At 42.9% G+C, this 22,384-nt stretch overlaps 1 protein-coding gene across 1 annotated transcript in view; it reads left to right on the top strand.

The window, feature by feature from the left end:
• Positions 1-22,384, top strand: part of gfra3 (GDNF family receptor alpha 3) — a 58,404-nt gene that overhangs the window by 30,729 nt on the left and 5,291 nt on the right. Inside the window, exons 2-7 of the mRNA XM_083980134.1 lie at positions 2,334-2,630; positions 5,950-6,021; positions 7,188-7,539; positions 8,271-8,380; positions 9,420-9,554; positions 14,191-14,327. Of these exons, the coding sequence (XP_083836260.1) occupies positions 2,334-2,630; positions 5,950-6,021; positions 7,188-7,539; positions 8,271-8,380; positions 9,420-9,554; positions 14,191-14,327 (1,103 nt within the window). The remainder of the gene's footprint in view (positions 1-2,333; positions 2,631-5,949; positions 6,022-7,187; positions 7,540-8,270; positions 8,381-9,419; positions 9,555-14,190; positions 14,328-22,384) is intronic.

The raw sequence follows: 22,384 nt of genomic DNA, 5'->3' as shown, positions 1-22,384 counted from the left end.
TTTTTGTTTTTGACGCATAAGAATGACAAATAAATCTAATCTAAAAAGCAAATGTGTAAACAATACGGTTAGGGCAACTATCAAGCTTGTGAGTTCACCTACATGTGTTTAGATAGGGAAGTGTCGTCGATGCAGCACATCTAAAACTGGCATCACAAGACGAAGACAGGTTTTCTTCTGGATCAGATGCTACCATCAAAACACAGATTAGATACAATGCTGCTTACACAGTTGTAGATATTGTTGTAAAGTGGCCACAATCGCCATATAATCCACAGATGAACAGTAGGGAGAATGGTGTGAGGCAGCGCTCTGAAAGGCAAACAAACATCTGGAGCAGGTATAATACCTCCATTACAACACGTTCAGGAGGTAGTCTATGTCAGATGATTTTTAGTTTGTTTGTTTTTAATTTCTTTCCACAAGTTCCACAAGAGTGATATTACATTTGCATATTTTTATTGTAGAAATGAATCCATCTGGGTTGACACAAACCATCATTCATCATCATTTCATTATTATTATTATTATTATTATTATTATTATTATTATTATTATTACTACTGCATGCAGAGTGTTGTTTATGTCAGTGCATCAGCCACAGCAGTGGAGTTGCACTTTAAGCTTAGGGGGTTTTCCCTCAGTAAAAGTCAACAATAAAAGTCAAGTTAACAACCTGAAACAGTGATTAACACTCAGAGGAAGTCAGGTGTTGCTTAGACCTCTGCAATGAGGGTTAAGAGCGGCAGCTTTAATGACGCCAAACTAATGGATGTGGTTGTCTTTGTTTTGTACATTGTTATCTTTTGTTTGTAGTAGACTCTAAAGGGAGGAAGATCAGTCAGTCAAATCATTCAGTGAGAGGTTTTTGTTGTCAGTGAAGCAGAGTGAATCAGCTGTAACGAGACACTGCGGTTGGAGGTGTGTGTGTGGGGCGGGGGGGTGGGGGGGGGGGGGGGGCTGCAGATGGCCCGTTTCACCATCAATCATTAACCTCAGGCTGACAAATAAAGTCAACACTGGAAAACAAAAACTCCAGTTCCTCTTATGGCCACTAGAGTGTGGCTCCAACAGTGAGTCAGTTACTAGCCTACAGTATATACTACAATGTTGTTCTGTCCAACAACGGAATGTTTACAGCCTGCTACTAAACTGTTTTGGTCTCTACAGCTAATTTCATTCTCCATGACAACTGTAAAGACTGAATTTTTATATAACCTTTTGTATACCTGACATTTTGTTAAAGGGATAGTAGCATTTTTTTTAAAGTGGGGTTGTATGATCTACAAATAGCCCCTAAGTACTTTAATTGCAGTAGAAGACTCTCTGCACTCCTCCCGTTAGCAACGCCAGCCCATAATAGCCCTGCCCAGAGATTTACAACATACAGTGTTGTGAACAGACCCAAAGAAACGGCCTATTTCCGCGGCATAAAAGAGGTTTTACCTGAAGAAAAAAAAACACAGTTCCATTGTTCACTATAATATAATTTTTTCCAGCCCTTCAAAGTGCAGGAAAAACGCAGTTTTTATTTGGATCCAACCAACTGCTGATCGGCGGGCGCTAACCCTGGGCGGAGGGATACATGAGTTGGTTAGGTCCAAATAAAAACTGCGTTTTTCCTGCACTTTGAAGGGCTGGAAAAAATTATATTATAGCGAACAATATTATTATTATTATTATTATTATTATTATTATTATTATTATTATTATTATAGCAGGTTCGTTACCTATAATTGTCAGTGCAAGCTATTTTTAGAACGGCGGAGCCGTGAGCTGCTCAGGGCTACGCTATATGGAGGCTCATGGGATTTCTTGGTTTCCTTCATCAAACTCATCAAATACACAATCCAACAACTCCACAACGCTCTGGTGGACAAGTTGTGACCTGCACATTCACCACGCTATGAGATAATAACACAACGTTACCACACAGAGTTGTTTTAGAGGGAAATTCATGCAAAACCGCTGATGCACGACACGTTGCCTTTTTCGGCAAGCAGTCTCTGTATTTACCTCTAAAACAACTCCGTCTCGTAACCCTGAGGCATAGCTCTGAACAGCTCGCCGTTCTAAAAATAGCTTGCACCGACAAATAAAGGTAACAAACCTACTGCTATGACTATTGGGATTATGGCCAATTTGCCAAAATGTTGAACTATCCCTTTAAGGACACACAGTGCTACTGACACTATCATTGGTGTGAGGCTGCAACTCATATTTACCTCTACATCTTTTCTGGTTGTTATGTCATGATGGCTTGGCCCTCAAAATCTGATCTCTGACCTGTTCCTTTTCTAACATGTCTCCTCCCTGTCTCTTTTGTCTCCTAGATGTGTTGCCATCCTCAGCACCCATCCCCCCCTTTCCTTCCTTCCCTACCGACTGTGTCGAAGCTCATCGGGGTTGTGCGGCAGATTCCCAGTGCGAGGCGCTGTACCACGGCCTAGAACTGTGTGCGGCTGACGCGGCGGTGACCCCACTGGGGGAGCAGGTGGCGGCCGAGTGTCTTGAGAGGCAGGATGCTCTGCTGGCCAAACACCCAGCTCTTTTGGCCTGCAAGTGCCAGCGTGGCTTTCGAAAGGAAGAGCAGTGTCTGCGTATTTACTGGAGGGTCCGCCTGCTCCCAGGTCAGTCCATGGTAGGGTGCTGGGTGGGGACGGGGCTGTATGTTGCCACTTATTTACAGCTGGATTTCTATCACAATGTATTCCATTTTCAAAAAAGAATTATGACAAATATGACGGACTTCAAACTCCTACTTTGAACACATTTTTTAATAGTGATTATTAAAGGGATAGTTCACCCAAAATTTGAAATTTGTCTGAGTTACAGGGGGGTCTCGGCGTAGCAGTGCATGTCCATATGACGGTTGCAAATGGATACCAACTGTCTTCGTAACAAAAAGACACACCAAAAAACATCCAAATACCTCCATACTGCTCGTATGTAATGTCCAAAGGACAAAGCGAGACACTGAGGTTAAATACATGAGGGAATGAGACACAGGTGGTGCAATCAGACAGGTGAGACACATTAGGTAATCAAGGGCAGGGAGCACACAGGAAGACAAGACAAGGACTTCAAAATAAATCCCCCACAGGATAATCAATGCCAAAAAAATCTCCCACCTCTAAATTGTCTACAACAATTGTCTCCAATATCCTTTTTTCTCTTGATAGAGAAATACACTCCAGAAATAAAATTATGAGGAAAAATCCAATAAAAACCCATGTAGATTTATTTCTAAACAATGCATTTCTGTTTCTGCTGTTATAAACCATTGTTTTCTACCTACATTTCCCCAAACTGCATTTTCATACTAACATTTTGTTACTAACAAATGTGCTAAGATATTGACATTTTCAACATAATGAAGTCCCTCTGTCCACATTCGTGGACATCATGTTTAGCAGCATAGTACATCGTTACTGTTTCAAACCTTTGTCAAATTTGCATGCCAAGACATACATAAAACACTTTTATGAATATCTGAACAAGAATCAGCCATGAAATTTGATTGGATTTTTTACCTGGTCGACTCTTGGGTCGGGAGTGGCCACCTGAATTTTCCAGTGTGTCTCCCGCCATCTTGGATTTTACCTGTAGTGTGTAGGAGTAAATCCTCTGACACCACTAGTTGGCAGTGTAAGCGTCCATGTACGTGCACACCGGTCCCGTTAAGCATATTTAAGTATTATGGTTTAGACAACCCAAAATGTGTTGTCCACGGTGTACGCGGGGTCTTAAGAGGTTAAGGTGTTGTTTCACATTGCTGTTGCAGTTTATTTAAAACCAAAAATAAAAAAAAATAGCTGATGTTACAGCAAATGCATTAGCTGTTGGATTATTTTGTAACTTTTAGTAGGCCCATATGACATTTAGTACTATATCACTTTGAATATTAAAGGGACAACGAGGAGTTTAAGAAAAGCGAAGTGTTTTCACACTACATTTATGAGCCTCCGCACACCGTGAAATTCTTTGACCGGCGCAAGACAGACTCATGTTTTCATTCATCAAGAATTAAAGTCAGAGGTTGGAAGACGATCACATACCGTCGTAGTTCCCACCATAAACGGCGATTCGGCGGAGTTATTCTCATGACTCGCCGGGCAGCTTCCGCGAAACCGAAAGTAAAGAAAAGCTGGTCGGCTCGACCAGCTTTTCCACCACCACTAATAATAACAAAATAACGATAGAGACAAAACGATATATTTATCGAAAATGGGCCCATTAACAAGTGTGGGTAACGTAGATTCATCCACATTAATATGATACTTTTTTATTGTCGCGGAATTTTTTGTTCTGCCGATGGAGAAACTCCTCATTGTCGCTTTAAGCAGGTGCCCCATGTGTTGAGGCTGTAGTCCTCACGCAGGCTGCCCGGGTTCAGGTCCCGCATCGGGCAGCCCTTTCCTGCGTGTCATTCCCCCTCTCTGCCTCCCCATTTCCGGTCTCTCTCGACTGTACTATGAAATAAAGGCATGAAAAAGCCCCCAAAGAAATATATATAAAAAAAAAAATCAGGCTTCACTTCTGGCTGAATTTGATACCATTTCAGATTAACAACCATAGGTAAAACATTCCAGGCTAGGATGATGATCCGTAATGACAGATTAGAAAAAATTAGTTTGTAGTAGGTGTCTAAATGATCAATAATCAGTATTATTGGCAGTAGCCTAATAGAGGGTCCCAAAAATAAAATAGTGCTTAGGGCCCCATGGAGGCTCGGGCTGGCCCTGATCACAGATCAACACGGCTGTCAGGTAGGACTATTTAGAAGAAAAACTAAACAAAACAGTGACTACATGGACATTTTCATGAATTTATAAAACCCGCCCCGGCGCCCCGGACAGGATGTAAAAAGTGGACATGTCCAGCCAAAAGGGGACGTTTGGTCACCCTAGTAATTACTCTAGTGGGTCTATAAGGGTACCTCATTGACAACCACAGAGTTGTTGACACAAACACCAGGCTGACAAATAGCATCATCTCTATATTAATACGCACACATATACAAAATACACAAAACAGCCTTTAAGAACCACTGTTAATGCTAATATTATTAATAATATTAATATTATTAATAATATTAATATTATTAATATAAACTAATAAACCCAAACCAGCCTCAGTTTCAAAGACCTGTGGACACACACACACACACACACACACACACACACACACACACACACACACACACACACACACACACACACACACACACACACACACACACACACACAGTCACTGGGCTGCCTCTCCCCTGTGGCCTATTAGTCACTGGAGCATTAGTGTAATTACACACTCTTCAGTTCCTAAAGCTGCTAGGCTGCTCTAGCGTGTCATTACCATAAATATATAGCTTGGAATAGGATTTACATACATAAACACTTAACATGCCATTACATTCTTGATGGAGTTTGTACTTTGGAGTGTGTTTAAATAATTTTGAGGAACAAATGACTTGTCCGGTCATCAATCAAAGCTCTGCTAATGGTTCTCACAATGGGACAAAATCTACACCCAATTACCTGATGGCATGATGACTGTTAGTTTACTCTCATTTTGGTCTTCATTCCACCCACCCTGATGAGACTTGAATGGCAGTGATATGGGTTATATACATTACAGTAATACAGCACCAGAATCATTATATTAAATCCCCAGCCCATCTGAGCAGGAAAGAAACACTGACTACTCACAATCAGTCTCAGCTCTGCTGTTAACAGTCCTAATAATCACATAGTATTAGCAGTAGCAACTTTCAGGTAAACACACGGCACTCAGAGATGACATCATCCAGGTCAGAGGTCAGTAGGTCAAACTACAGACCCCGGATGTTGATAACAGCTAACCCCGGACTCAGAGGGGAATATTCTATTCTATTCTATTCTAAATGCTAACTCAAGTGTGCATGTGTGTGTGTGTGTGTGTGCTCTCCAGGGGAGGATGACCTGGAAATGTCTCCCTATGATGACACCCTAATGGATACTCGCATGGCATCCTTAGTGGCAGGTAAAACACACTAACACACTTCTCTGTCCATCAGCATAATCACTCCTTTTTTTTTTTTTTTTTTTAGACTTTATTTATTTGCACATATAAAATAAAACAAAACATTTACTTATCTCTCTTACTTGTAAGAAAGATACGATAAAAGAAATGTGCAGGTGAGGTCTGAAACGCGAAAGGCTTATAACATGACCTCACCTTGATCTCACAAATAATTGAAGCACAGTAAAGAAATAATAATCACATACCTTGTGTAAGGTATAGAAATAACAAAATTAAAAAAAAGATAGGAAGAAAATGAAAAGATGGGAAAATCTGACCCACCGTAATACTGACCTATAACTGAGGGTCAATCAGTTACACTGTGTAAAACACATTATCACAGTCGTCTGCTCCTGTACCAGCTTACACATGAAAACCTACAGCTATTAACCCTCCTGTTGTCCTCCTGGGTCAAGGAAGAAAGGAAGGAAGAAAGAATGAAGGGAAAGAAGGAAGGAAGGAAGGAAGGACAAAGGGAAAGATGGGAGGAAAGAAGGAAGGGAAAAAGGAAGGAAAGATAGAAGGAGGGAGGGAACAGATTGGGTCAATTGAGTCAAAAAGCAAGGAAGAAGTAAGGACGACGGGAGGGAAGGAATTAAGGGGGGGAAAAGGATTGTGGAAAGAAGGAAAGGAAAAAGGAAGGAAAGAAAGATGGAGGTATAGGGAACAGATCAGGTTAACTGGATCAAGAGGAAGAAGAAGCAAGGACGAAGGGAAGGAAGGAAGGAAAGAAGGAAGGGAAAAAGGATTGTGGAAAGAAGGAAAGGAAAAAGGAAGGAAAGAAAGATGGAGGGAGGGAACAGATTCATTAAAGGAAGGAAGAAGAAGGGAGGTAAGAAGGAAGGGAAAAGGGAAGGAAAGAAATATGGAGGTATAGGGAACAGATCAGGTTTACTGGATCAAGAGGAAGAAGAAGTAAGGATGAAGGGAAGGAAGGAAAGAAAGAAAGAAAGAAAGAAAGGAGGGAAATTGGATTGTGGAAAGAAGGAAGGGAGAAAGGAAGGAAAGGAGGAAAGATGGAGGAAGGAAACAGATTGGGTCAATTTGACCCAGAAGGACAACAGGAGGGTTAAGATCAAGGAAGAGTTACTGTTTTGTGTTGTGTTCCTCTCTTCACGCCTCCTCAGCTTCTCACATGCAGCTGGATGGTGAGAACCGGTGCCTGAAGGCAGCACAGGACTGCGGCCTGTATGAGAAGTGCGGCTCTTTGCGATCAGAGTACGTGCTGGCCTGCACCAAGCGAGTTCCCGGTTCCAACCGGTGCAACCAGCACAAGTGCCATCGGGCCCTGCGGCGCTTCCTGGAGCGGGTCCCTGAAGAGTACAGCCTGGGGGTCTTGTTCTGCCCCTGCACCGACGCTCTGTGTGGGGAGAGGAGGAGGAAGACCATCGTGCCCTCCTGCTCCTACCAGGACATGGAGGGACACCAGCCCAACTGCCTACACCAGCAGAGTTTCTGTCGCCGCGACGATCTCTGCAGGTTGGTCACATGTTTGAAGCTGATACCGTCTGTCTGAGTACTAACACATCGTTGATTATCATATGGTTGGTTCATGTTTATAATAATTAATAATTCTTTTAATTTATATAGCGCTTTTCAGTAACCCAAAGACGCTTGCAAAGAAACAGGGTAGAGACATGGTGGCCAGGTGGTGGAGGGCTTTGAAGGGGAGCCAGTGGAGAGAGTGGAGGACGGGAGAGAGGCAGTGTCTGATTTTGGCGATGCGGCGGAGGTGGAAGTAGGAGGTCTTGACGACGGAGCTGACATGGTGATCGAAGGAGAGGGTGGGGTCCAGGATCACGCCAAGGTTGCGGACGCTGCCCGGCGGGTCATGGGAATAACGCCGCCGATTTGTTTTGATGAATCAAAACATTCTTGGCAAATGTTTCGGCTTTTGTCCGCCTTGCGCCGGTCCAAGAATTTCACAGTGCATGCAGAGGCTCATGGGAAATGTAGTGTGAAAACACTTTGCTTTCCAAAACTCCTCGTTGTCCCTTTTAAAAAGGAAGGAAATCTTTCAGACACATCTCCCATAGTGTCATATGGGTCTGAGGGAACAGCAGGTCCAGGGTATGAAGAATAAAATAATGATTAAAAGACAGACAAATATGTCAACACTCCTACTACACTAGATTACTGACCCTACATTTGAATGAAACACTCACATCCTCATCTCTACTGTTTGATGTTATTGTCTGTGTTGTTGCCAGGTCCAGACTGGCTGACTTCCTCAATAACTGCCAGCCATCTACTCTGACAGCGAGCGGCTGTTTGAAGGATTCAGCGGGACTCTGCCTTCGAGCCTATGCTGGACTCATAGGTACAAGACACAACAAGACGGGTTTGGGGGGTGGGGGGTATCTGCACAAAATGGCCCAATGTTAAAGGGATAGTTCAACATTTTGGCAAATTGGCCCATTGCCATAATCCCTATAGTCATAGCAGTAGGTTTGTTACCTTTAATTGTCGGTGTAAGCTATTTTTAGAACAGAGCCGTGAGCTGCTCAGAGCTACGCTACGGAGGCTAAAGGAATTTCTTGGTTTCCCTCATCAAACTCATCAAATACACAATCCAACAACTCCAAAACGCTCTGGTGGACAAGTTGTGACCTGCACATTCACCACGCTATGAGATAATAACACAACGTTACGATTTTTGAGGTAAATACAGAGTCTGCTTGATGAAAAACTGTCCCTGAACGCAACTCGCATCAGCGGTTTTGCATGAATTTACCTCCAAAACAGCTCCGTCTTGTAACGTTCCATTATTATCTCATAGCGTGGTGATTGTGCAGCTCACAACTTGTCCACGACAGCGTTGGGTTGTGTATTTGATGAGTTTGATGAGGGAAACCAAGATGGTCCAAATAAAAACTGTGTTTTTCCTGCACTTTGAAGGGCTGGAAAAAAATATATTATAGCGAACAATGGAACTGTGTATTTTTTTTTAGGTAAAACCTCTTTTAGGCCGTGAAAATAGGCCGTTTCTTTGGGTCTGTTCACAACACTGTATGTTGTAAATCTCTGGGCAGGGCTATGGGCTGGCGTTGCTAACGGGAGGAGTGCAGAGAGTCTTCTACTGCAATTAAAATACTTAGGGGCTATTTGTAGATCATACAACCCCACTTTAAAAAAAAATGCTACTATCCCTTTAAGATGTAAAACTAGTGAAAGGGCTCTCTGTCTGTCTGTATGTCTGTCTGTCTGTATAGAAATATGACAAAAATCATCATCTTTAACCTGTCTGTCCTTCAGGGTCACATTTCATTGTAGAGTCTGGTGCAGATGTTTCCACCTCATTGTGAATCCTTGATGTTAGGATATAACTTGTGGTCTGACTGATGACCTCTGACCTGCAGGAACCATCATGACACCCAACTACATCAGCAACAGCTCGGCTGACGTGTCTCTGTGGTGCCATTGTGACAGTAGTGGGAACCAGTGGCAGGACTGTCTGAAGCTGCAGCGCATGTTCACCCATAACAACTGTCTGCGTGAGTCTGAATGCACCCTTCACACAGACCCTGCTCACCCCTGCTACTGAAGTCCTAAGGTCATGCAAGTCCAACTTTTCGTATAATGCACCCAAGATGCGTTCAGGATGCATTTTAGATATGATCTGGTCTGGGCCACAGTAGGACCAACTTCTCCACTGATGTCCACTGTCACACTTTGATTAGTCCTGACACAGCATATTAAAGGGATACGCCAACATTTTTTTTTTTTTTTTTTTTACGTATCTTGCCTCACTCCCGAGTCCATGACAAGCTGATAGACACCATCCTCTAGACTGTGCGTGCAGTAACAAGGGAGCTGGCGCACAGCTGATTAGCTTAGCTCAAAAACGCCGGACGTCTATGCCTCCTCCTAAAGTCATCAGAAACACTTTTCAACAACTCTAAACGGACTGATCTTCGTCTGACAAAACTCTCCGGTAAGGCATCTTGAGTGGTCAAATGCCGGCAACAGGACGAGATCGGTCAAAACGGAGGGTTCAAGCAAAGACGGTTTATTTTGGTTCAAGCTAGCTACATCGAGGGTAGGTTAGCTTCCTATTTCAAAGTAAAAGCACAAATTCTATCGTCATGGTTTTCTGTATGTAAAGGGCAACGGGTGTTTTATTTTGTGAAAGTAACCAGAAGTGCGTTGGTCACAACGGCTAGCTTGAGTAGCGCCGAATTGTCCGAACAAAATTGTAAACAGCTGGTATTTAGACAAATGAACGACACACTGCTGATCTAAACGGCTACTTTCTCACCTAAAAATGATTGAAATGTTGATAAAGTGATATATTTACAGAGTTTAGAGCTAAAATGAAATCAGCTTCGGCGCTACTAAAGCTAGCCGTTGTGACCAACGCACTTCCGGTTAACGTTACTTTCACAAAATAAAACACCCGTTGCCCTTTCCACACAGAAGTGCTTTTACTTTGAAATAGGAAGCTAACCTACCCTTGATGTAGCTAGCTTGAACCAAAATAAACCGTCTTTGCTTGAACCCTCCGTTTTGACCGATCTCGTCCCATTAGCGGCATTTGACCGCTCAAGATGCCTTAGCCTACCGGAGAGTTTTGTCAGCTCTGAGACGAAGATCGGTCCGTTTAGAGTTGTTGTTGAAGAGTGTTTCTGATGACTTTAGGAGGAGGCAGGCTAGCATTACCCATAGATGTCCGGGGTTTTTGAGCTAAGCTAATCAGCTGTGCACCAACTCCCTTGTTACTGCACGCACTGTCGAAAGGATGGTGTCTATCAGCTTGTCATGGACTCGGGAGTGAGGCAAGATACGTAATTTAAAAAAATGTTGGCGTATCCCTTTAACCCACCCCCTACTCTCTCTCTTGTCCTCACATACACAAGCACATTGACAACAGAGCTGTCTGTTGGTTGTACAGATTTCTTTTGCATGTAAAGCAAGGAAATGAGATCCAAAATGATCATCAAGTGAGATAGAGGGCTCTAGTTTTGTAGATGAGCTCCTCTCCTCACCTTTAAATGCGCTGTGGGCGAGGCGCACTGCAATTTTGTAATTTTATATTTTGACATGGACAAGGGAGACAGCGACGCCAGACAGCCAAACATTTTCCAGGAAGAAACTGATGTTTTGGCCCGGGAGGTCCAAGCTCCCAGTGGCCGAATATATGGTAACACGAACAAACCTCCACAGACTGATGAAGCAGAAGTAGTCTGGGAGGAGGAGAGCTGATTTCCAAGCTGCGTGATGCAGAGGTGTTTGTGGTTGGCGAGGAGAGATGTGAATTTGTTAGTTTGCAATTTGTTGCTGCTCACTCTTTCCACAGCAGCACCGCTGATGGTCAGCGGGGGGTGTTGAGTGTGTCCTCTCCGGAAATTGACAACTATCTCCTTGGTTTTGTTGACATTCAGCAGGAGGTTGTTGTCTCTGCACAAAGTGGTTAGAATGTCGGCCTCCTTCCTGTAGGCAATATTTTATTTCGTAGGATAGGTCCGGGAAAGTCCCGCCTTTCCCGACTCTGATTGGCGAGATGAGCTCTCGTCTGATTGGTTATTTGATTTGGCCGTCCAACGTCATTTCGGGGCTTCAATACAAGACGGACATTACAAACGAGCAGCATGGAGGTATTTGGATGTTTTTTGGTCTTTGTCTTTTTGTTACGAAGAAAAGTGGTATCCATTTGCAACCGTTATTGGACATGCACTGCTACGCCGAGACCCCCTGTAACTCAGAGAAGCCACGGAGGACTCTGAAACTTCTCCCAGCCCTTAGTCCACATGGTTACATGCTGCTATTCCGACATGCCGCTATTTCGACATTGACTTCTAATTGTCGGAATAGCGGCATTAACATTATTTTTCAAGCGTTCCACTATTCAGACTTTTTTTTTTTCATTGTCGGAGTAGCGGCACTTTACTATTTTTCAAACATTCCACTTTTCCGACATTGATTGATTACGTTATAGTCAGACGTGTCCTTCTGATTTTTTTTTTTTTTCATCTGTTTCTCATACACAAATACATAGGCCTATTAGAGAAGAAAAAACAAACCCTCCAAGTTTAAAAACACACCGGCAGCTGAGATTTGGGAGGTTTTTTTTTTTATTGTAGCTTATTAAAATGCAAGATCATTTTTCTGACTGATTTATTGCCCGATGCCATGTATCTCGCTTTCTTTCCCCCACCCTCCGCCCGTTGTCTTCGTTGTCACTTTGTTGTTGCTCCACAGAGCACACATGGCTAATTAATATGCACGTGCTGACCATATATGGTTGTGTCTAGGCATTCCGGGGGCGGAGGTGTGTTTACGTGCTCTTGGATCCAGTTTGATTTATCAAAGAGAAATTGTGGAGAGTTGTGCGTACGCACAGTTTGATAGATCTGAAAAAGGTGTAAATATTTTGGGTGTCTTTTCGCCCTAGGCCTAAGCAAAAAAATTAGTAGCAGCAGTTTTACACTGCTTACTTACAGTTTTGATAAATGAGGCCCCAGGCCCTAAACCCAGAGACGCTCACAGCTGCAGCTCCGCGGCTCATCCGCGGCGCTGTCCGTGGTGCTGAAGGTGACAGGTTAACTTGACAAACAAACTGCAGCATAGTTCTGTTTGTTTATCATGTGTGTCAGTTTTGTTTGTGACTTGATAGTTTAATTGTTGAGATTAAGAACATCACTCCCTCATCAAACCAGTGATAGGCATGCTGAAAAGAAAAGAGAGAGAGAGACGCGCCTGGGTATCGCAGCTGTAAAAAAAAAAAAAAAAAAAGACGACGTGTCAGAATAGCGGTATCGAAAAGTGTCGGACTACCGGCATGTCTAGATAGAGGGATGTCGTAATAGCGGGATGTCTAAATAGAGACATGTCGGAATAGCGGGATGTCTGAATAGCGAGCGGACCCCAGTCCACATGAGGGGGAGTAGATAATGAGTGAAATTTCAATTTTGGGTGAACTATCCCTTTAACAGATGTGTACTTGTGATCTGCTTACTGAAGACACACGTTAATTCCAGATCTGTACAGGGCCATACTGGTTTCAGTCATATGAGGTTTTCTTTAGTCATAAACACTTGATCCAGACATTTTGACCAGGCCGTTTATTATGTTTTTCTGTAGGATTAGATTACTTTTTTTTAGCTTTTTGCTGATTGGTCAAAGTAAAATAATGTTATAGTTGAGTTTGTCATTTCAGTTAGAGTCCTTTTAAGATTAATAATTTGGGATTTTAATCAAAAGTTGTTGATGACTCATTAGTGGAAAAATCCATCACTGATCTGGGAAATGACAATGTCTGACTGTGTCTTCCTTATGCTAAGCTATGCTAACCACACTTGACTCTACCACTGTTCTTAAAACACATCTAATGCACGCTCCACAAACCACTGACCTAACCTGACAGGAAAGAAACACAATAAACATTTTTTTCACAAAAACAATGAAACAAAATTGCTCCTAATGCATGCAGATGAACACTGGGTCCAAAATCTTATTTATACAGAACAGGTTTCTGTGAACAGAACTTGATCTTAACTCTAAACATTTATTTTTCTATTAAAAATGTCATAAAGAAGACAAGGATAAGATTTCCCATGATGCTCTGCCTGCTGTTTCAGATGCTTCTTCTCCAAACGCATCGAAGTATTTGGGGGATATTTGGAATATGGAAAGAACGGCTGCTGTCATATTGTTTTAATAAAGCCTGTTTTAAATAATGCATCTGAAGATTAGAATGAATGCATCACCAGCAGTGAACCTCTGAGCTGCAGCTCAAAGGGAATAAATGAAAACGACTTGGACGTGATGAGTGTGTCTGGATGGCAGCTCCTGCACTGATGTTCACAGCTTGAACTCAACTCCACGTCTGTGTGTGTCAGCAACATGCTAAGAGTTACAGTGTGTCTGTGCGCACGCAAGAGGTGTGAGGCGAGGAACCTCCAGCTGTCACTCAATCACAGCAGCTGTCAGTCAGAATGTCGATACACACTGAGCCATGATGTCCAAACACTAAAGTCTGGATCGATGCGTCAATGCACTTCCCATAAAACTCTGATTTATCAAGCTGCCGACAGCTCTGACAATAAAGCTGCCAAATAGATGTGAAGGTTCATACCCACTCAGCTGCAGAACACACACACACACACACACTGACGGCCTGTGTCTCTGCAGGTAACTCTATCAACTGGATGGGGAATCCTGGCTCCCTACCTGCAGACATCACCCCCCCTCCTGCTCCCAGACCCTCCCCATTGGTTCAGGAGGACGAGCTGCTGAGAAACAACCACCTGCCTGAACACAACAACATCGTGAGTACACTTCAGTTCATCGTCCATGAAAGAGTGGATAACTGTTCTCCTGGTTAATTGTCACTACAATGAATCGTCAGAAAAAAGAGCAGCAGTTTGCAGCCATGCTAGCTGCTAACATGGTTACATCCATCTGAGTTCGGCATGCTAATAGGAGAAAGCACAGCTGAGGTTGATGGAAATGTCAGTACTTTGGACAAAATGGAATTTCGACTTGAGCATAGCATTTGACAGGCCACGAACCACACTGATATTGTGGCACTTAAACCGTCACATTTGTGTTTCTGACTGATACAAAGATTTTCAATTTACAATAATACTGTACATAGGGTTGCAAAATTCTGGGAATTTTCAAAGTTGGAAATTTTCCATGGGAATTAACGGGAATATATGGGAATTAACGGGAATAAATCCAAAATTTACAAAATTCAAGGTTGGCCCTTAACATGGAACTTAAATATAGTTGGAGAAAATATATTGTAGCATAATCTTGGCTAAAACAACCAGATTTAATGCAAGTACTTGAATATCTATGTTATTCCTCAATCACATGCAGCAAAATCTGTTGAAATGTCATGTTTTTTATACGGCTAACCCCAAAAAATCGAAGCTTCAAGCTTCGTTCGTTGCCATGGTAATCGATCATGAAGTCCGTGATCGATTGTTTATTTTTTCTTTCTTTTTTCCTTTTTGACACCGGTTCTCATCGGTAATTGTTACATTAAAATGAGTAGGCTACTTGGCACCTGCCTGATTTTGGAGATATGCAGTGTTTGTTTGCCATTACTTTCATTATTTCCGCTACGATCGTCGCCCCCCCCCCCAGACATTAGGGCTGTCGTTGCCACCCCTGGCGGCATTACAAACGCCCCCCCCCCCCCCCCCCCCGGCCGTCAAAGCTTCGATTTTGATCGATTTTATGTCTGCGAAGCTTCGATTATCAAAATATGATAATCGGGTCAGCCCTAGTTTTTTAATTGTTTTATTTTGCATGGATGTGTGCTTATGACAGAACTAAATATTCACATGATACAGCTTGTTTAAATTAGCCCCAATTTCCAGTTAATTTCCATAAATTCCCAGTAATTCCCATAAATTCTCATAATTCCCATGGAAAGTTTCCAATTTGGAATATTTCCGATATTCCCCAGCTTAACTTCCCATGGAAAGTTTCTGGAAATTTACCGGAAATTTACTGGAAATTTTCCGCCCCTTTGCAACCCTAACTGTACATCATAAAGAAAGAATAAAGTCAGACATTCATGCAAGTAGTTCATTTTTTATAGAGAGTATTAAATATAAAGTCATTAACATGCAGAACTCAATATGATGGGATATATTGCTAACACATGAAATGACAACATGCTAATGCTCATGGGGCATGTAGTATTGAAATCCATTAAGTGAGTGCGTAATGTTAGTAAGCAGTTTGTAAAAATAAAATACCACTGGAAGGCTTTTACTGTGCTGACAGGAAAATCAGAGAATATCAGTCATGCTAATAATCTGTCAGCGCATCATGCGGATCTGAGGATCTGTGTGTCGTCAAAGAGTCCAGACACTGGCAGTCAGCAGGAACAGGCTTTGGGACTGAGGCCCAGATGCTATGGGGAATCCTCATCAGTATTTACAAATAGAGTTATCAGATGGAGGAAATTCAGGTGAACTTAGGACACACAGGTCCATCAACACCCTGCCTGCTAGCATCTTACACCCTTCTTGCATTTGCTTGATTGTCTCGGGGGCATCTTCGCCCAGTCTGCACCTGGGGTCCTGCCTGGTGTGGTAGACCTCAGCCTCTATCCAACTTGTGCTCAGAGCCTCTTTCTGTGTTGCTGTGACTGTGCTGGTCTTCAGTCTGCCTTTTCCAGCCACTGGTAGGATTTTTCAGTATCAGCTGCTTTTACCTGCCAGTGGTACTAGGGGTGGGAGAAAAAATCGATTCACATAAATATTGCGATATCCTTTTTGACGATTTTTAAATAGATTTTTTTTTTCAAAAATCGATCTTTTTTTGTTGTTGAAATTTTTTGAAATATTGTGCAATGTGCATTTGTTAGCCTTTTTTTTTTTTTTTTACATACAGAGAGTACATGTTTTGAAAAGGGTTTGAGTTCACTTTATAATGGAGTATGTTCATTTATAGGCTCCTACAGTATTTGTGTGCAGATAAATGTTAAAAATGCAGACTAAAAATCAAGAGAATCGGCAATATCGTAGAATCGCAATTTAAATCGAATCGCCATCCAAAAAATCGTAGAAGAATCGAATCGGGAGAAAAGCATATCGTCCCAGCCCTAAGTGGTACATCCTGTGCAGGTACCTGTCCTCCAATGATGGTTTTATCTGTTCTTCCTCATCGGGCCTCTGCTGCCCGAGGTATTCAATAAGCAACTGATCACTTGGGGCCATCCTCTCAATGTACTTATTGATCTTTGTTGTTTCATACTGGCCTGTGGCTCTGATCTCCACTAGTCCTTGGCCTCCTTCTATCTGCCTAGTGTACAGCCTGAGGGTGCTGGACTTTGGGGCAAAACCCTACATACATTGTGAAAAGCTTCCTTGTCTCGATGTCTTGATCTATCTCTTCATTTGGTCGTCTTATTATGCCAGTCTGATCTGATGACCACCAGGGTATTGTAGGTGTGGATATCCCAGATCTTGCTCTTGCCATTCAGCTGACCTTTTAGGACCTGTAATTGTAGCCACCCATCTGACCCTCTTTTTCCTTTGTTTCAATCAGGGGGGTTGGGACTACTCAATTAACTGAGTGGTTTGGAAATGTCAATATTATGGCATGATAGATAATTGACTTAAACTGATTAAGTACATCTCAGCTAGAAAAACTAACTGCAATGAATGAGATCTCTCCAGAATAATGACACGTCAGTTACATGATCAAACTTGACCTTTGAACATGCAGCGGCTCCTCTAAATAAACTAGAGCAACCCTGTGTCTTTACCAAGGCTTTTACTGGCGCCAACCTGTGCCAGTAAAGACCAGAAAAGATGTGCCAATTACAACATAAATGCTCCATTATACATGATTCATGAGACAAAAGTCCAGGCTTGAAATGGAGAGTGCCTACCTGTATCTACCTGATGGTGATTTTATTGCATAGTAAAAAAACAACTGATGGTGAGGAGGTTGTGGTGAATGTTGGCAACCACAGTTTCCTTTCTGTTGACAGTCATCATCTTTTTTTTTAAACAGGAGCTGATGATGAAGGCCTCCTGACCTCATCAAGTCTTTTAAAGTGTCTGTTTTGTGTCTGTATTTAAACATTGTAATAAAACAAGAAACAGATGGGTGATACTGTTCCCTTCACTGAGGCAAGGAAGGCAAAACATTTTTACAGTTTGTCTCAAAGGGCTTCACATAACAACATGTTGTTCTTCATAACAACATCCTCTGACCTTAGAGCCTCACATCCACTGAGGAAAAACTCCTAACTCCAGTTAACAGCTGCTTGTTTTCATCAGTTCAGACTATACTTTGACCATAGTGTGAAAATGGAAGCTTAAAGCTATAGTGCGTAACTTCTATCGCCCCCTAGAGGATTTCTGCGTTATTACAACAATATGGCTACGACTCTTTCTTGGCCAACAGACCTTCTGCCGAACGGGAAGGCTTTTTCTTATTAGTAGGATCGCTTCTTTGGGTTCTCCGCCATGTTGCTTCTAGCAGCGCTCTCCTCCCCCCTCCCTTCTCGTTGCCTGATAAAACCCAGTAGAGTGCGTTATGCTGCGTTCCAGGCAGGCTGTTGAACCCGTAAGTTACGGCTTCAAGTCACGACTTACGACTTTGTAGCGTTTCAGGCAACCCGTTACCCGTGAAAGTGCACTTTAACGGCCACTCGACCCGTGAGTTCACGGGTCAGAAAAACACGAGTTACGGGTTGCCTGGAACGCACCATTATTTCCTGTGAGCCAGCGCGGGAATGTCGCCAAACGTCACCAAATACAAAAAGAACAAATACTGAAAAATAACCCGAGGTGTTAGAGGAGCCGAACGGCTTAATCAGTGTTGTATCATCTCCTCTTGTAGTGACTTGGGTCAAACGGATATTCACAGACACGTAGAAGTTACGCACTAAAGCTTTAACAAATATATAATAATAATAATTGACAGATGATGGCACACTAATATTAACATATTGGCCTAATTGGACACCAATGATTAAAGCCACCAAGAACCATACACCCTTCAAATGTGCTGCAGGACCTGGTCTATTAACTCATTGAGTGCCAACCACGTAATTTCTCGTTTTTCGTTCCCATGCGTTGAGTGCCAAAAACATAATTTTCTTGCTTTTTTATTTATTTATTATGAAACTAGACACTTTAACACACCTTTATGTGTAAATTTGGGGACTCTACGACGAGCAGAACTGAAATAGATGACGATCAAAAACTCATGACAGCTCATGATCTGGAAGTTTTTATCATAACTCGTCTTTTCCAGCAGCTCGGAGCCGAAACAGGAAGCTCTCAGCCGACAGTCCCGTCCGGTCTTCATCTGGAGCAACACCGTGTCCTCCCCAAAGTCCTCCCGCCATAAAATGTGATGGTCTCTGGGCCAAAGCAGGCCGCCGGCCAGTAGGCGGGGCCGGTGTTCCGGACCTGCTGTGGCCGAGAGACCATCACATTCCTCGGCGAGAGGCTGTGTTATTGTTGTTTAGTGGCGCCCCCCCCCCCCCCCGATGGTGGTTTTGTGAATAGAACAACAATTGTTGTATATATTTATCTTACACGAGCCCTTTGATCCAGAAATGCGAGTGTGAGAAGAGCGACAGGCACAAACAGAGCACCTTTCATAAAAGACGCTCTATCTCCTTTTCTAGAAAAAAAGGGATTTTGGTGAAACCCAGCCATGTTTAGCTTGACTTTTCTCAGGAACAGAGGCACGTAGAAACAAACGGTTTGTGGCCATTTGAAGCAGAAAGTTTCACTTTTCAAATGTATGTGTTGGTGGCAATAATATAGAATACACAGTGGCTCTACTAAAAAGGTCAAAAATGGTCTAAATTGCTGGTACACTTGACTAAAACTTTGGAAAGGAGCGCGGCACTCAATGAGTTAAAATGTCCAGTATAAGCTGTTAGCCCTCCTGGTACTGTAGTAAGGCAATAGATGGTAGGAGTCATACTTACTGTGTTTCATGTGTGTGTGTGTGTGTGTGTGTGTGTGTGTGTGTGTGTGTGTGTGTGTGTGTGTGTGTGTGTGTGTGTGTGTGTGTGTGTGTGTGTGTGTGTGTGTGTGTGTGTGTGTGTGTGTGTGAACTCAGGGGAGAACACAGGGGACCAGGGTCCGACATCAACTGTGAGCAAACTCATGTTCACTCTCTGTCCTGACTATGACTAGTTGCTGTCTCCCAGCCAATCAGACATCATCTGTGGCTCAAAGACAAGTCTTGGCCCTGAAGTGTTTTTGTTCTGGTCCTGTTGGATGAAGCTTGTGTCTGCAGCTCACACACACACACACAGGCTGTGCTGTTCCCATCAGTTTCTGTTAGCTCCTACATCTCAGAGACACAGCTCCTGGCTGTCCTTCGTCAACACTGACCATTAAATGTGGTCCAATCCAATCCCGGTCCTGGCTACTGTAACCTTGGCCAGACCACAATCTGCTGTGGCTCACTGGCTCCCAGCATGCCTCACTGCCAGAGATAATCTGGGCCTCCAGACAAGAGGGTATTCCAACTAACTCTTCCTCCTCTGCTTCCTCTCTTTCCCTCTCCCTCTCTGTGTGTGTATATGTCCATCTGTGTCTCTTTCCCAGTGAGCGGATTAGATGAGGTGTTGGTTAGAAGCAGAGCATCAGTCAGGCTTCATTAGTATGAATTTATTCAGCACCATATGTCTCTAGCTTTTTTCTCCTCCATGCCCAAATCCCTCTCTTCCCTCCTTACACTCTTCTCTCTCTCTCTGGTTTCCTCAGCTCCCCCATCCTCCCGCTCCTTCCTTTACGTGTTCACACAGTTCATTCAGTAATACTTCCTCGCTGCGCCTCCACATCTTCTCATCGGCCGTCACTCGGCAGTGCGTCTTGTCTCTCCAAGCAGCTTTGGCTTGTTACTCCAAAGTGATTTCTTTTTTCAGAATTTAAAAAAAGCTCAGAGTCTCTGCTGCAGAAGTGGAGAAAAACGGTCGTATTCAGAGGAATAGATGAGCCGTTTGTTTTCATTGTTACGCTACAATCTATGTGCAGTGGGGGAGGGGAGGGGGGTATAATGTGCTGTTCATATTTGTTTTGAGCTTTACTGAGAGAACATGTGAAAATAACTTCAAGTAAAGTTCCCCTGCAGACACTGGAACACCTTGTCGTGGTTCATATTTGATTTACAGAAACAAAATCTAGAACTGTGCATTTAAAGCTCATCTACTCTTACATTTCAACATTTAAACATCTGGATCATGCCTTATGCCGTGCTTGCGTCTCCTTCAGTGACTGTGTGGTGTGGGTCCATACTAGGGTTGCACATCTCTCTGTGATAAACAATTCGATATGAATCTATATACACAGATTACGATTCGATTCAAAAAAGATATCCTTTTATTACAGACCGATTCGATCCAATTCGATACAGTGTAGGACGATTCGATTCTACGGTTAATATTGTTGTAGATATTTTATAAAATAAAGAATTCTATGAAAGTGACTATCTTACAGTAGCCTATAGGCTACAGTACAATATTTTCTTTTCAAATATAGTAGGGGAGCGCCGGGTCGATTGATACACGGGACGATTGATACACAGCGATTTCCTCGAAAACCACACAAGCTTGAGCCGTCAGATTTGGTCACCACCTTCAGCACTCAACACCGACCAATCCTGGGAAAGCTTGTGAAATTACGTCACGCCATTCAAAAGTTATTAGCGCGAACCTGTTTTTGACTACGGAAAGTAAAATGTTACGTGCGGTAGTTTTTTTGTGATCAAAAGTTGTATTGTGTGTTTCATGCAATAATAATATGACCTAACTAATTTGAATTCTTACATAAACAGGTCCTAATGTATGCAATGTCATAGTTTTGAAGTTTAGAGGCAAAACTGGTTGAAGTGTCAGTAGTCGCTGCAGGGATGATTGATACAGCTGTTTCAAATGTCCCTCACGCCACCGTGCGTAGTGATGTGGTCACATAGCGCGATCAATATCTGTATATAAATCACCGAATTAATACCCTATTGTTCTACAATAAACAACAACCGATTTGAATGAACAACATGTATTTTTAATAAACACCACACATTTTTAATGAACAAAACGTGTTTATGACATGAATCAACAGATATTCAAAAAAGTGAGGGGAAAATGCCGAGGGTAAAATGACAATATGTTCAACTGTGTATCCATAAACATGACTTAGGACAGGGAAATAAGTAAATGAAATGAAAATGCAGTCGTCCAACAACTCGTACAAAAGAAGAAAGGTGAGTTTAATCGAAATGCGGATCTTGACAATTACGCACGGGACAAAAATATTTTGTCAAAATCACATGTCAATGTATTTATTTTTTGACATGGACCGATTTCTGTGAGAACGTTTTTGTTATTAGCCCTTTTCCACCGAGCTGGTTCCGGTGCTGGTTCGGAGCCAGTGCTGCTCAGCACCAGTTCTCGGTTCAGCACCAACTCCTTGCTGGGTCAGAGCTAAGAACCGGTTCTTCCAGGGGCTGGCAGCGGAGTTACCTTAGCAACAAGACCGCTACGTATTACGTTTGTTTATTAATGAAGCTAACTAGCTGAGCTACAGGCAGTGGCTAACAGCAGCTAACGCTCATATCAAAACATATAGGCTACGTCGAAACGTAGTTGCCGGTCGCGGCGATTACAGCGAAGACAGCTGCTTTTTTTCAGCCGGGTTTAGAGTTATGGCTAATTAAAAGCCTTGTCTATGCTTCCACGTCGGGTCCGGTGTTCAACGCCCGCAGGTCGGACCAGGTTGTCTAACTGTAGCAGGCAGCAGAGACAGGAGCAGTTCCTGGATGGGGAGTGCTAACAGCAGCAGCAAAGCTAACATCAGGACGTCATCTGTTAAACCCCCCTCCCACA

The sequence above is a fragment of the Trachurus trachurus genome, assembly GCF_905171665.1.
Source record: "Trachurus trachurus genome assembly, chromosome: 10".
NCBI classification, from domain to species: Eukaryota; Metazoa; Chordata; class Actinopteri; order Carangiformes; family Carangidae; genus Trachurus; species Trachurus trachurus.
Note: the sequence above shows the minus strand (reverse complement) of the source record. Positions and strands in the feature narration are given on the sequence as shown.